Genomic DNA, 13,565 nt, shown 5'->3' with positions numbered 1-13,565 from the left:
TTTTACATTACAAAATAACACAACTCCACCATTAAAGAAGGTGACAATTTGGGCAACAGTAAACAACACTTTCCTTCATTAATTCAAACAGTTTCATTAATTCAAACAGTTTCAAAGATACTACAACCCTAAACCATTGTAACATCACAGAATACTCTCAAACTCTACCCACACAACACAGGAAACCTCATAACATTCCCTACCAAATCATCTATAACCTAAGTGCATTCCATTTGGGTGCTTTAAGTTGTAATAATTCTGCAGGAATAAGAACAAAAATCCCACCCACCCAGCAATACATAGAGCAGCCACAACCCAAAGCTTCGTCTCCAGCTCCTTCAATCTTGCCTTCAACTTCGTTATCTTCCTCCTATTTCTTGCAAATTCAACCTCTTGGTGAACACCACCAGGTTCCGGATCTGCCCATCTGAAGAAATCACACCCATCCTGAACCTAATAGGAGCCATAGAAACATATGAAGAAATCCCAAATTCTCAGACCCACAATAGCAAAATAGGAAGAACACTTTACCTTATAGTATACACAACCCCAGAATCTTCGTCCAGGGTTATCCTTCGTCGATGAAGTTCGCAAAATCGGCCTCTCACCATGGCCACAAAGAAACTCCTTTGCATCTGAACGAAAACGTGAGGCTCTTGAGCTCTGGGAAGCCATGGACGCCACTGTCTCGTGAACCCTAGCCGTCCACCTTCAGCAGCATCTCCCGTCGTTACTCCTCCCTCCCCTGCACTTCACATTCATTCACTTTTTTGATTTAATCCTTCTATTATTATTTACTTATATTAATTAACGTTTTCCATATCCGTTAAAACGGTCATATCTAAACCTAACGACCACAGGGGTAAAATTGTCCGAGGGACGATTTTAAAACAAACCGAAACCTCAGGGATCTTTTTGAAGCGAAAAAAAGTCGAGGGACGAAATCGATTTTTGGCCCCTACGTTAGGGACCAAAATCATACTTAACCCTTAATTAAAGTAACACTAGTACATTTTTCAAATATTTGTTTCAAATCATCAGAGGCATCAGCGTCACTTTTCTCTCTCTTTTAGTGGTTTCCAAACTTTTGGTCTTCTACTCTTCTCATTCTAATTTTCTTTCCATACCAAAACAAGACATATGAAGAAAAACCATTGAAGAGAAGTGAACAGCAAAATATTAACCATTAAATGCACAACAAAGATTCAAAGAGGTATATTTCAATTTTTTTTAAGTTAATAACAATGTCAAGTATTATTTATATTATTTATTTAAAATAATTAATTTATTTTTTTTTTATAATGGACAATGTTCAAAGATTGAAGTGAGGGCAAAACTCAATAGAATTATTTTTGGGTGAGACTTGGAACAAAAAAATAATCAGGTAAATCCAGTGGCGGAACCAGAAATTTCATAAGAGGGGGGCTAATTAAATATAAAATATAACAAAAAATTAACAAAATATGATTTGTAGCATATATATCAAAAAAGTAATTATATTATATAAAAGTCAATGTTCAACTACATACTAAAACTTTATGGTCCAAACTTTATGTATGCTCTACGAATTTCATCTTGTTGATTGATAGGATAATTCCAAATTTGCGGACGCTTTCCGGGATCACGCATCAATGTATCAATATTAACTTGATCTATTTCAGTCCTTGCTATTTTGGAAGCAGGGGGTTGAATATCTTGCTCAACAAGTTGTGTCACAGGTTGTTCAATAATATTTTGAACAGATATATATTTGATTTTCCTGTCTCTGTCAATTTTTGACACAATTCAGCAAGAGTAGACAAATTCTAAAAATCTGGAGTTTTAACCACATCAAGTTCATAATGTTGTAACTCATAATCCAATTGAATCTTTTCTTGCTCAGAAAAATCTAAAGAATAGAAATTCTTTGCAAGATTGCATATATTGCAAACACTGAATAACTTGAAAGCATCTTTAGGATCTAAAGATGTACTCAATATGAAGAGCTCGGTTGCTTGCTCACTAAATCTACTATTTAGCTCTTTCAATTGAAAATCTATCACGCTAGTAAAAATGTCAACACGATAGTGGTGTTCAACAGTAACAACATCCTTTTTACGACGAGACCGAATTATGTCACTAAAAGAAGCACCCATATCAGGTATCTGAATAGCATGATCATTGCAGAAAGAACTAACTTTCTCCAAAAGTGCTCTCCAACTACTATCTCTTAACTGTTGAATCAATGACTTTGTACTAGAAACCAGATGCATAGCATTCAAAATGTCTTGAGATTTTTGTTGCAATGCTTGACAAAGTTTATCAATGATTCCCATGATTTCTTTCATCATATGCAAAATGAAAACAAAATCAAATGATAATAAAGATTTAAGAGCATAAGTAGCATTACCACGTTGAGAATATGTAGATCCATTAGTAGCCAAATCTTCCAGAACTGAAGTTGTTACTCCAAACATACGTAAAAGGCTACAAATTGAGTTGAAGTGAGAGCTCCACCTAGTATCTCCTGATCTTTTTAATGTGCCAATTTGATTTGCTCCCCTTCCTGTTTCAATTTGATTAGTTACAACTAAATGAGTAATATTATCAATGTTGTGTGCTCTTCTTGCAAACGCAATGATGAATTACGATCTGCTTATGTAACTGAAATTTTCCATTTAGTTGCAACTAAACAAATTATTAATAATATAATTTGATATTGTATCATTATTTTTTTTTTAGTTTAATTTATATTATGTATATAATTATAATCAGTAAAAGCGGATTATGATATAGGTTTTTATTACATGCCATTAGAAAAAGGACAGATTCTATATGAACTATTATATATTTATAGGAGAGGGTCAAAAATCTGTCCCTACGAATTTCGTTGTCACCCCCCTAAATTTGATTAAAGAATGTCGTACGGAGCAAGAAGGAAGATTATTTAAAGAGAATAGATGATAAAACATTTGATTTTTTTCAATTCATTGAATATATAAAAAATTCAAAAAATAAATATTTGTTTTATATTTCTTATTAAATATATTTTTAATATCTTTTATTATATTTTTAAGGCACTTATAGCAACAACTTTAAAAATATTATACTATTACTATCAGCACTAAGCTAAGCTGTTAGAATTACAAATATAATATTTTCTCCAATTTGTTGAGAGAACTTATATGAACGTCTATTCGTGTTGACTACAAACTTAGAGAAGACTTGAGCTTATTGACTTGAACTTACAACGCAAATTTAATTAAGTGCACCAACACCATAAAAACTGATTATGTACAGATCAGAAAATTGACATAAAATTAGTGGAGATAAATGTCACTAGTTTTTGCCCAAAATGCACGATATGTCAACTTCGACTTCAAAATTCTATTCTGTTTGCTTCCCATAGTTTGAAATATTCGCACAACCCACCGTAAGGGATAAGAAAGTTAATTTTTCTTGCCCAAGATGCACGAAGAAATAATATTTCCATATTTTAGAGTATAAATACTCATATACCAATATTATTTCTTCTTATATAGCCAAGTCCTTTAGTATAAACACTGGTGTGTGTGCCATACTTTCCGTGAAAAACCTTTAAACAAATATATAAAAATGGGGTTGTTCTTGTTGTCTCTTGCTTTGTCAACAAAATTTCTTCCTCTTCTTCTTTATTCGCTCTTCTCATTGACCATTATTGCAAATGGTTCACCTTCCCTTCATCATCATCATGCATGTCATGAAGATGAAAGCCGTACCTTGTTGCAATTTAAGCAAAGCTTTGTGATTACTGAGTATGCTTCTTACAATCCTCTGAGTCATCCCAAAACAACTTCTTGGATTCCAACCACAGATTGCTGCTCGTGGCATGGCATCGAATGCGACGAGCTGACAGGTCATGTAATTGCCATTGATCTTAGCAGCAGCCAACTCTATGGTTCCTTGGATGCCAATAGTAGTCTTTTTTCACTTGTGCACCTTCAACATCTTGATCTTTCTGACAATGATTTCAATCACTCTCAGATTCCATCAAGGATAGGTGAGTTTTCGCAACTAACATATCTAAATCTTGCACAACCCGGTGAAAACACATTCTTTGGTGAAGTCCCACCTCAAGTTTCGCATTTGCGCAACCTGTTGATTCTTGATTTGCGTAGTTATTTTGAGTATATTCCTCCAACTCCAATCAACAAGTTGCAACTCAAGATATCCACTCTAAAAAGCTTGATTCAAAATGCAACTAGTCTTGAAGTTCTCCGTCTTAATTTTGTGACCATTTCATCTTCTATACCTGATATGCTCACAAATCTTACATCTTTGCGAAAACTTGAGCTTTTAGGATGTGAGCTACATGGTGAATTCACAATCCACAAGTTTTTCAAGCTAAAAAAGCTAAACGTTCTTGGCTTATCCGGAAACAAATTATCTTTGCTCCCAGGGATAAGTTCGTCCAATGAAACTCTTCCTCCAATTCAAGCATTGGGATTGAGATCATGTAATTTGCATGGCGAAATTCCCTCTTGGATAATGAACCTAACCAATTTGGCATACTTAGACCTTGACTATAATAATCTTCAAGGCCAAATTCCTCACTCTCTTTTTAGACTAGCCGATCTTGAAATTCTTTCTTTAAGCTTCAATTTATTTCAAGGACAGATAGAACTTGACATGTTTCTGAAGTTGAAAAGGCTTACTAGTCTTGATTTGTCTCTCAACAAATTGACCTTACTCAATAAAAAAGGTTCTTATTCCAATGTAACCATTCCTCCACTTAAGGAGTTATATTTGATTTCATGCAATTTAAGCGGGGAACTTCCATCTTGGATAATGAACCTAACTGGTTTACATGCCCTCAATCTTCAACAAAACAACCTTCGAGGTGAAATTCCCCACTCTCTTTTTACACTAGAGAATCTTACATTTCTTTCTTTAGACAACAATGTGTTGGAAGGAGAGTTAGACCTTGATATGTTTTTGAAGCTCAAAATGCTTACTTATCTTGGGTTGTCATTCAACAAACTCACTCTGTTCCCTGGAAAAGGTTCTAAGAATGTAACCCTTCCTCCATTAGAAGCTTTATCCTTAGCTTCATGCAATTTGGTGGAGTTCCCCCCTTTTATTCAAGAACTGGATCAGTTGGGAAGTGTTGATGTGGAAAAGAATGATATAAAATCAATACCCAGTTGGATGTGGAGAAAAAGAAATCTCCAGAGTTTGTTTGCTTCTGGCAATTCATTGACAGGAAGAATATCCCCATTGATTTGCAATTTGAAATCACTTGTGATTCTTGATTTTTCCTATAATAACTTAAGTGGTGTGATTCCTTCATGCTTGGGAAGCTTTAGCCAATCTCTTCAAGCTTTGATGCTCCAAGGAAACAAATTGGTTGGCCCCATTCCTCAAACATATATGGCTGGGAGTAACCTGAAGATGATTGATTTCAGCAATAATACCTTGAAAGGTAAGCTACCAAGAGCTTTGGTCAATTGTAAAAGGCTAGAATTTCTCGATGTGAGCCATAACCGAATCAATGATTGCTTTCCTTATTGGCTGAGCACTCTTCCAGAGTTGAAAGTTATTGCTTTACGATCTAATGAATTTCATGGAGCTATAATGTGCCCGACAAGATGCACATTTCCCAAGCTTCATATCATTGATCTTTCTCACAATGAATTCTCTGGAAATCTGGCTCCAGAAATAATTAAGAATTGGAAATCCATGACAGCTTCCAACATAAGTCAACTACAATATGAGGACAGCACTATTCAATTTCCAAATCAGTATTGGTTTAGAGACATTTCCTATTCATTCACAATGTCTAACAAAGGGGTTGTTATGGATTATCAGGAGCTTCAACAGGACTTCTATTTTATGATAGCCATTGATCTTTCAAGCAACAAACTCTTTGGAGAAATTCCAAATGTCATGGGGGATTTGACATGTCTTGTTTTGCTCAACTTGTCAAATAACATGCTTTCTGGCAACATTCCATCATCCTTTGGGAAGCTTTCTAATCTTGAAGCATTGGATCTTTCTCGCAATCGCCTCTCAGGACAAATTCCTCAACAGTTAACAGAACTCACATTTCTGGAGTTCTTTAACGTGTCCTTCAACAATCTCTCAGGTCCAATTCCAGAAAGTAAGCAATTCAACACATTTGAAAACAATTCGTTCATGGGAAACCGTGGCCTTTGTGGGATGCAGGTGTCCAGAAACTGTGATCATGCTAAGCCTCCACCAGTTACATTTGATGGTGATCAAGATTCCGAATCAGAATCTTTCTTCAACTGGAAAATAATTTTGATTGGCTATGGTGGTGGACTTGTTGCTGGGCTAGCATTGGGAAGTGCTTTCAGCCAAGACATATTTATGTGCTTGAAGAGGGTGTTTTGAGTCAAAATCAAGAAACAGGAATTCCTACCATGCATTGGTGTTAGTGCAGGCATAGTTGGATGGATGAAGAGTACTGTTTGTTGTCTAAAATCTAGAAACTAGAGCTTATAGTTAATAAGAGTATGAACTCAATTTCCTTTACGTTTATACTTTCAAGTTACTGTTGTGTCTTTTTTAGTTAATACAATTGTGTTTAGCAAGTGTGAGATGAAAAGTTTTTAGATGCTTCTAAAGTACGTAAATCATTATTACTCTGCACTATTCAATTTTTATTTATTTATTTTGGGCAGTACTCTGCACGATTCATTATTTCAGATAGAGATAATATAGTTATTACACATTGTAGAAGGAAAAAAAAAAAGAAGGGAGAAAAAAAAAACTTTATTCAGACTGGAAACACAAATCAAGCAGTAACGGAAGGAAATCCCAAACAAAATTAAAAAGAAAAAAGCTGCTTTAAAGTCACCCCATCAACATGTATCGGCTTAAACTAATATATAGACCAAGGGGGTGTGTGCTATCTTTTTTCTTGATCTGTTCAAGTAATCATCAAACCAAATTTTAGCATAAAATCCAATCTTGTTGTGTTCAACATCTAAGGAGTATTAGTAAACTAGACGATTTTGCAAAGAGCATACATCTAAATGGGATGTTCTGTTACCTCATGCCATAAAACTTTTTTCAATACATCACCCATTCATAAACTTTATATGCAATAATGATAGAGGGGGAAAAATGATTCAATACATTGTGCAAAGAAAACAGAAAAGTAATTATAGTTACCGATAAACAGATAAATTGCAACCATCTCTATGCAGATTCTGATCCTCCTGTTAAGCTTCACCCTTGTCTATACCCACTCTAACCACCAACGTCCGACCACAAAGTTCCTGCAAGAAACACCATACATGATAGGCAATACAAATAAGTGAAATCGGAAACAAAACATTGAGAAGTTGATAGAACTATATCCTACCGCTCCATTCAGGGTCAATGCAGCATCACGTTCTTTCTCCGATAGGAAAGAGAGAAACGCATAAACTCGGGTTCGCCCTTGTTTCTGATCTTTCAACAATCTTACACTAGCCACATTGCCGAATTTGCTAAAAAGATGTCTCAACTCTTCAGGTCTAACTGCCCTAGCAAGATTCCCAACGTACAACTTATGAGGAGCTTCATAGTATACAACTCTCTTTGGTGAAGCATTCGCAGTCTCAAGGTTCCTCCTCTGGGGATTCATCTCAACTGAGAATCTAACCCGCATCTCCCGTCCACCAACATCCTTGAGTAGCCCAAAATGAATGAGAAACAAGACTTCAGATGTTATAGGCATGGCACAATGATGAAAATGAAATAGACTGTGGAAGGCAGTTTCAAACTAACCGATCCATCCAAGGCAGTGACTGCATTTCTTGCTGAGGCAACAGATGACAATGTCACATAAGCACATCCTCTACTCTCACCAGTATCCGCATTCCGGCAAACCTGCAGCAGACTGATTAACTAAGAGAACAAGGCATAGTGCCACTTTTGGACATACAATGAATGATAAAAACCTATTATGCACAAATACTTCAATTTTGCTCACATATAGATATCAAATACTGCTGCTTATAAATGTTTTGTAGAAGTTTAAACAATAGCTTTATATATGAGAAAGTGACCTTATACTTAATCTACATTGCTTTATACTCATTCACGTATCATATTTTATGGTATCCAATACTCGTATTTATATCTGTGGCTCTGTGCAGCATAATCAACGCTTTACATACAATTTGCATACAGGGACGTAGCTAATTTCATGATGGATTGGAAACAAGTAAAGTGAAGAAGCTATGAAATTCTTCAAACACACACACAAATATATAGTAAATAAAGTTTTGGGCTTTCAGGACAACATTTCCAGATATTTTACTAGTTAACTTGATAGTGAGAAAGCTTGTGCATAAATCAGAGAAACAATTATCAAAGGGTTTCGCTTCCATGACAGCACAGTAAAGTTCAATTAAGATTAAAGAATGTTGAACAAGAAAATTAAACAATACATGAATAATAATTGAGCAATGAAGGTACCTCAGCGGATAGAATAGTTCCGTGAGGCTCGAACATCTGACGTAGCTGTTCGGTGTCACAGCTCCTTGGAAGGTTGCAGACGTAAACCTCCGTCGCTCTCGGCATCTTCCACTGCTCTTCCTCGTCGGAACCATCATTTTCCGCCAAACCACGCTCCCGTTCCGCAACCGCCGTCTCTTCATCGACGACCGCTGCTAACGCCGTGAAAATCCTAGCTTTGGAGCTGAATACAGAAGCAGAAGCACCGAAGCACACAGAAGACAAAGGCGCAGCCACGGAAGACGAAACGAAGCGATTCGCTATTCCCAAAGGCCTCGGCCTCTGATTCAATGGCGTTAAAGGATTAGAATTATGATTACAACAAGAAGAAGAAGAAGCAGCAGCAGCAGCAGCAAAACAGAGAGAGAAAGTAGTGCTGGCTGCCATTTTCTTTTCCCCCAAAGACTAACGCTTTAAGGTGGTGAGTGTCTGTCTCAGGGAAGCTAAGGTGATGATGATGTATGTATGTATATCTCGTAACATGTATGTATGTATGTATGTATGTATCATCATGTGTACTTGTGGTGTGTTATGTGTGTAGTAGATTTCGGGTTAAACCCGACTCAGTTAAACGGGTCAGAATTCCATCTTTTTTACTCTCATGAATATTTTTTTCCCTACCTTTCACTAATGGAATAAATTAAGCTATTTCATTATCTTAAAGAGATTAAAGTATTTAGTAATCATCAAAGTTTTCTTATCTGATTGCTTCTCTTTCTATCACTTCTCAAACACTAATTAAGATTATCTATTTTAGAATGTTTATCTAACTTTTAATATTTCTACAATAAACATTTTGAAAATTTTAACCTTCCACTACAAAATTTTTACATTCCACACTTTAACTAGTTTCTTTAGGATATTAGTTAAATCCTAAAAACATATATATTCCATATTTTAAAGCATTACAGTTTAGATATAACTTCAGATAAGTTAAAAAGATTCTTATTACAATATTTACCAAACACTCAACGAGTAAATGCTGTAATCGTGGACTAATTGGATGATTTTTCTTACAAAAGATAACAATTTAGTTGAGGAAATGAATTAACTGTCAAAGTTTGTATTTTAGACTCGGTAATAATGCTCCAAAACTGAAGATATTACAATTAGTTGCATTTGCACGTTTCATTCAATAATTTCATTCCTAAGCACATCATTGAGCACAGATTTTATAGTACAGACAGAAGCCTTGATGACGATCCATGTTGTTAAAATGTTATTCAATCAGCCTTGTGCATCATGCTTCATCAGCTAATGCAATTTCTTGCTGTTGTTACTCTAGTTTGTGGGAATCAGTCATATTCAGGAAGGACCAGTTTAGCTTCATGGATGTGCCTGTCTCGGTGGGAAAACATGAAAATCAGAAGAATTTTGCCTTTTCTTTTAGGTCGATGTTGCCACCTTGCGCTTTGCATAATCTTGAACGATGCTTATTGCACTGTTGCTATGGCGCAGTGAAAACTCTGCAAGTAGAATTTGTCTTTCTTCTTCTGTCAGATCACCATGATGGCCCTGCGAGTATCATGAAGGATTTAGATTTGTGCTACACGTACTCAACTGTGATCTGGCAAACCATAACAAATCTTAATGATGCACAATCACAGATGATTTACCAAAACCATCCTTCAGTTACTGTCATGTGAGTAACAATTCTATGATAAATTTGAACCAAATTATCTAAGATTGCAAGTTTAGTTATCAAAATTGAAGAGCAGAACACCAAACAACAGTTTCCATCTCTTTTTTTTCCCGTATACAACAGTTTCCAATTCAATTGGTAAAATTATTGCTGATCTTTGTTCTATAGATAAAGGGAGGAAAGGATATAAGATCAATCATAATGGTTTACTAAATATCTAGGTAGAAAGAAAGATAACACATGTCAGATCAATTAGTTCATTGTTTTGTGCCACATAAGACACAAAGTACATAACTAAAATCATACCATTCGTGATATTCTATCACACACGGCATGGTGCATGAGGATTCCGGCAGCAACCGAAACATTAAAAGAGTCTACCATTCCGTTCATCGGAATACTGCAATGCAAATCTGACAACTCCAAAGCCTCCTCGCTAATGCCCCTATAATGATAAGAACATAGCTAATGTTGAGTATGCACAAAATGTGGCCACAAGGAAGAAAACAACTATTTTAACACTTAAAATCAGTGTGAACATTAGCAGAGATTCCCTAATTACTCAGTTAGTAATCTAGAACAAATGACAGCTACATTAAACTCATGGTTGCATCTTTTGTTGATTTTCCATCATTCAGAGAATACTATGGAGTTTTTTTGTTCAATGGCATATCTATATAAGCGCTGAGCATCAAATTGAACACAAACAACTCCATTAACAAGGCATCTGTCAGTTAAAAAAACAAGAGAAAAAAAGGAAGGAAATTACCTATTCTCATTCCCAACTACAATTGCAGTTGGGCAAGACCAGTCCATGTCATATATAGAAACCTATATATAGCAAGAAATGTCAGTGAATCATCTGAAGATCCTGAACAATTTTGGTTCAGAATGTAAAGTAATAAGACCCAAATGATAGTGTAAAGTCCCCCGAAAAATAGCACTTACAAAATGCAAGTGAAACAAATATGCAAGTACTGGTTGTACACACTTTCTCTAGTATGAAATAGCACTATAACAGAAAAGGAAGAGTAGAGCAATACCGTATCCATTCCTAAATGGGTTGTGGCGATTCGATAACCACGTGATTTTAACATCTTAAAGCACTCCGTCGTAGAGTCCCACAATTCAATGTCCAACCACTTTTCTGCACCCATGCTCACATGACGATTATCTCTATACCTGAAACAGGTGTAAAGGCTTAAGCAGGCAAGATATTTCAAATTGAGACTTCATCTATAATGATTCATGGTCTGTCTTTATCTCAAACTGTTTTGTAAGTTCAATGTAGAACTGGCTGAAACCAGTGAAATTTTTTTTCTCCTTTTCGTATACCTGTCACTGCACAAATAACAAAAGTAGGGCAATGCCACTATATGAAATAACAAAAACAAGTTCAAGTTCATTTCATATCAACAGTCTCAATAACTAAAATCAAGTAAAAGGGACTGAATGATCTGAGCTCTTTTCTTTTTTTTTTTTTCTTTTGGATAACAAAACCATCATGAAAAAATTCAAACCAGCATGAATTCAAAACAAGGCATGATAGTGAAATTCAAGAAACAAAAACCAAGCTCATTTTCTTCCTTTTCACCTCAACACATTCTTATAAGTCTCAAACACCTTTTGTTGGCATCACAAGACACCACATGAACAGACTGCACCCCAAGTGCATCCGCAGATCGAAATGCAGCGGAAACATTCCCAAAGTCGCAGAGCCCTTCCACCACCAAACAAACTGAGTAGCTCCTGTTCTGAACCACATTCTTGAACCTCTCCCTCCTCTCTTCCGACATCACCGGACTAACAGCATCAATGATCTCACCACTGCTTATCACATAACCATTTTCACAGCTGAACCTGTTAACAGACTCAAAGCATTACTCGCCAAATGGAAGTAAATGAAACTTCCTACTCCATAACCATCCTAGAGAACTAGGCTGCACAAATACTTCAAACTAGTCACCAATATGTTTGATGCCGGATGCTTCTAATTCTATTATTATTGTCCACTAATTCTTCGGAATCTTAATAACTCGATAAGCAAAAATTCTATATTAATCAACCATATGAGTACATTCTATTATATGTTAATTATTTCAGTGTTTTTTTATGTTATACTAAAACGGTATTGTATCTTGTAACTTCTTCATTCTTCATATATAGAAAGCACAACAAATCAAAGCAACTCCTGGCAGCATAGCATCAATGGTAAATCTGTTTATAACTCGTAACTAATCCACCAAACAACTTGTTATTCGTTCACGTAACAGATTCTAACTAACTACTTATATCCTTTATTGCAGAGTATGAAAACTACAGCATAACTAACTGTAACTAACAAATTGAATACAAACTCTTGTTATTAGTTGCATTGGTAGGTACCTGTCGAGGTAAGGGAACCAGCGAGGGTCGCGTTGGGTTTGGAAGAGGAGTGGCTTGCGCTCCATCTTCATGAGCCTGGAGACACCATCGTGGTTGGTTAGGAGTTGTTTGACAGTGTCGTCTGCAATGGAAGGAGCGGTTTGGAGTGAAGCGAAGCATCTTCGGGTGAGGGAAGAAGAGAGAGAAAGAGTGGTGCGTTGGGATTTGAAGGAAGAGAGAGAGGAACACAGAAGAAGGGTTTTGCAGTTGCAAACACTCATTTGCGTTTTGATTTTTGGCTGCACACAACGTGTTTGTGTTTATGTTTCTGCAGAGATGCTGCTCAGTTCCAGACTCCAGTTCTAGTCTTCGGTTAGAGTGAGGATAAAGGATTTTTGGATTTTTTTTATATTTTTTATTCCCATAATATTTTTCGGTCTGTCAAGACAATAATTATTGCATGAGGTTTAAATTTTATATTTATTTAAAAAGATTAATAAACTAACCATTATACTACCTTTTGAATATTTTAATTTGGGCCTAATATTTTAAGTCTGTAAGATATATCATTTTTTAGTAAATGTAGAGGTCCAAGGGCCCAAAAGAAAGGATAAGAAGGAAAACAAAAAAATATGATGAATTTAAAAATTAATTATTTTATGAAAAAAATTTACTTACATGAAAATAGATAATTAAATGGCTGTATAATTTTTTTTGTATTATCGAGGCATGAAAATTTAAAAATTTTCAAAATCATGTATTTGAGAAATGGATTGTATAATTTTTTTACTTAATAAGATTTTTTTCTTGTAAAATTTTGAAAAAATATATCCCTAACAGACATTCACAAAGTGTTATAAATAACTAGATTCACTGATTATTGGAACAGTAGTGTTAGGAGCAGCACTTTTTTAGATTTTGGACAAGTAAACAACTAACATTTGAAAAAATAAATAAATAATAGAGGTAAAACTTTATCATATTCTCTTGATATATTTAAGAAGAAATAATACGTACTGGCTGAATAATGACTAAATTTGATTAAAATTGCTGGTGACTGAAACTTTCAGTT

At 35.3% G+C, this 13,565-nt stretch overlaps 5 protein-coding genes across 5 annotated transcripts; 1 reads left to right on the top strand and 4 right to left on the bottom strand.

Annotated features, from left to right (window-relative positions):
* Positions 1–207: 207 nt before the first annotated feature.
* On the bottom strand, positions 208–675 carry LOC107486276 (uncharacterized). Its single transcript, XM_016106825.3, has 2 exons — positions 532–675; positions 208–453 (listed from the first exon to the last, which is right to left on the bottom strand). The coding sequence occupies exons 1-2, from the start codon at positions 673–675 to the stop codon at positions 208–210; spliced, it is 390 nt and encodes a 129-aa protein (XP_015962311.1).
* A 1,130-nt stretch (positions 676–1,805) lies between these two features.
* LOC107486277 (uncharacterized) lies at positions 1,806–2,456 on the bottom strand. Its single transcript, XM_016106826.1, has one exon. It carries the CDS (start codon positions 2,454–2,456, stop codon positions 1,806–1,808), a length of 651 nt encoding a protein of 216 aa, XP_015962312.1.
* An 897-nt stretch (positions 2,457–3,353) lies between these two features.
* On the top strand, positions 3,354–6,630 carry LOC107486381 (receptor-like protein 6). The gene has a single exon (XM_016106917.3). The coding sequence runs from the start codon at positions 3,595–3,597 to the stop codon at positions 6,370–6,372; it is 2,778 nt and encodes a 925-aa protein (XP_015962403.1). The 5' UTR covers positions 3,354–3,594; the 3' UTR covers positions 6,373–6,630.
* Positions 6,631–7,007: 377 nt separating this feature from the next.
* LOC107486682 (30S ribosomal protein 2, chloroplastic) lies at positions 7,008–8,951 on the bottom strand. Its single transcript, XM_016107238.3, has 4 exons — positions 8,449–8,951; positions 7,756–7,857; positions 7,349–7,654; positions 7,008–7,262 (listed from the first exon to the last, which is right to left on the bottom strand). Exons 1-4 carry the CDS (start codon positions 8,872–8,874, stop codon positions 7,206–7,208), a joined length of 891 nt encoding a protein of 296 aa, XP_015962724.1. The 5' UTR covers positions 8,875–8,951; the 3' UTR covers positions 7,008–7,205.
* Positions 8,952–9,476: 525 nt separating this feature from the next.
* Positions 9,477–12,864, bottom strand: LOC127739562 (uncharacterized). The gene is made up of 6 exons (XM_016107239.3): positions 12,515–12,864; positions 11,753–11,989; positions 11,173–11,311; positions 10,899–10,960; positions 10,436–10,574; positions 9,477–10,002 (listed from the first exon to the last, which is right to left on the bottom strand). The coding sequence occupies exons 1-6, from the start codon at positions 12,772–12,774 to the stop codon at positions 9,874–9,876; spliced, it is 966 nt and encodes a 321-aa protein (XP_015962725.1). The 5' UTR covers positions 12,775–12,864; the 3' UTR covers positions 9,477–9,873.
* Positions 12,865–13,565: the final 701 nt, after the last annotated feature.

This window comes from Arachis duranensis, chromosome 4, assembly GCF_000817695.3.
Source record: "Arachis duranensis cultivar V14167 chromosome 4, aradu.V14167.gnm2.J7QH, whole genome shotgun sequence".
Taxonomy (NCBI): Eukaryota; Viridiplantae; Streptophyta; class Magnoliopsida; order Fabales; family Fabaceae; genus Arachis; species Arachis duranensis.
Note: the sequence above shows the minus strand (reverse complement) of the source record. Positions and strands in the feature narration are given on the sequence as shown.

Bases quoted from the DNA above. Each gene is read 5' to 3' on its own strand.
- LOC127739562 (XM_016107239.3), bottom strand. From the start codon at position 12,774: ATGAGTGTTTGCAACTGCAAAACCCTTCTTCTGTGTTCCTCTCTCTCT. The intron at 11,990-12,514 runs GTACCTACCAAT...GTCTGTTAACAG, and splicing joins TGGTTCCCTTACCTCGACAG to GTTCAGCTGTGAAAATGGTT. The intron at 10,575-10,898 runs GTAATTTCCTTC...TTATCATTATAG, and splicing joins GTAGTTGGGAATGAGAATAG to GGGCATTAGCGAGGAGGCTT.
- LOC107486682 (XM_016107238.3), bottom strand. From the start codon at position 8,874: ATGGCAGCCAGCACTACTTTCTCTCTCTGTTTTGCTGCTGCTGCTGCT. The intron at 7,858-8,448 runs GTACCTTCATTG...AGTCTGCTGCAG, and splicing joins GAACTATTCTATCCGCTGAG to GTTTGCCGGAATGCGGATAC. The intron at 7,263-7,348 runs GTAGGATATAGT...TGTTTCTTGCAG, and splicing joins CATTGACCCTGAATGGAGCG to GAACTTTGTGGTCGGACGTT.
- LOC107486277 (XM_016106826.1), bottom strand. From the start codon at position 2,456: ATGTTTGGAGTAACAACTTCAGTTCTGGAAGATTTGGCTACTAATGGA.
- LOC107486276 (XM_016106825.3), bottom strand. From the start codon at position 675: ATGGCTTCCCAGAGCTCAAGAGCCTCACGTTTTCGTTCAGATGCAAAG. The intron at 454-531 runs GTAAAGTGTTCT...GGCTCCTATTAG, and splicing joins GGGGTTGTGTATACTATAAG to GTTCAGGATGGGTGTGATTT.
- LOC107486381 (XM_016106917.3), top strand. From the start codon at position 3,595: ATGGGGTTGTTCTTGTTGTCTCTTGCTTTGTCAACAAAATTTCTTCCT.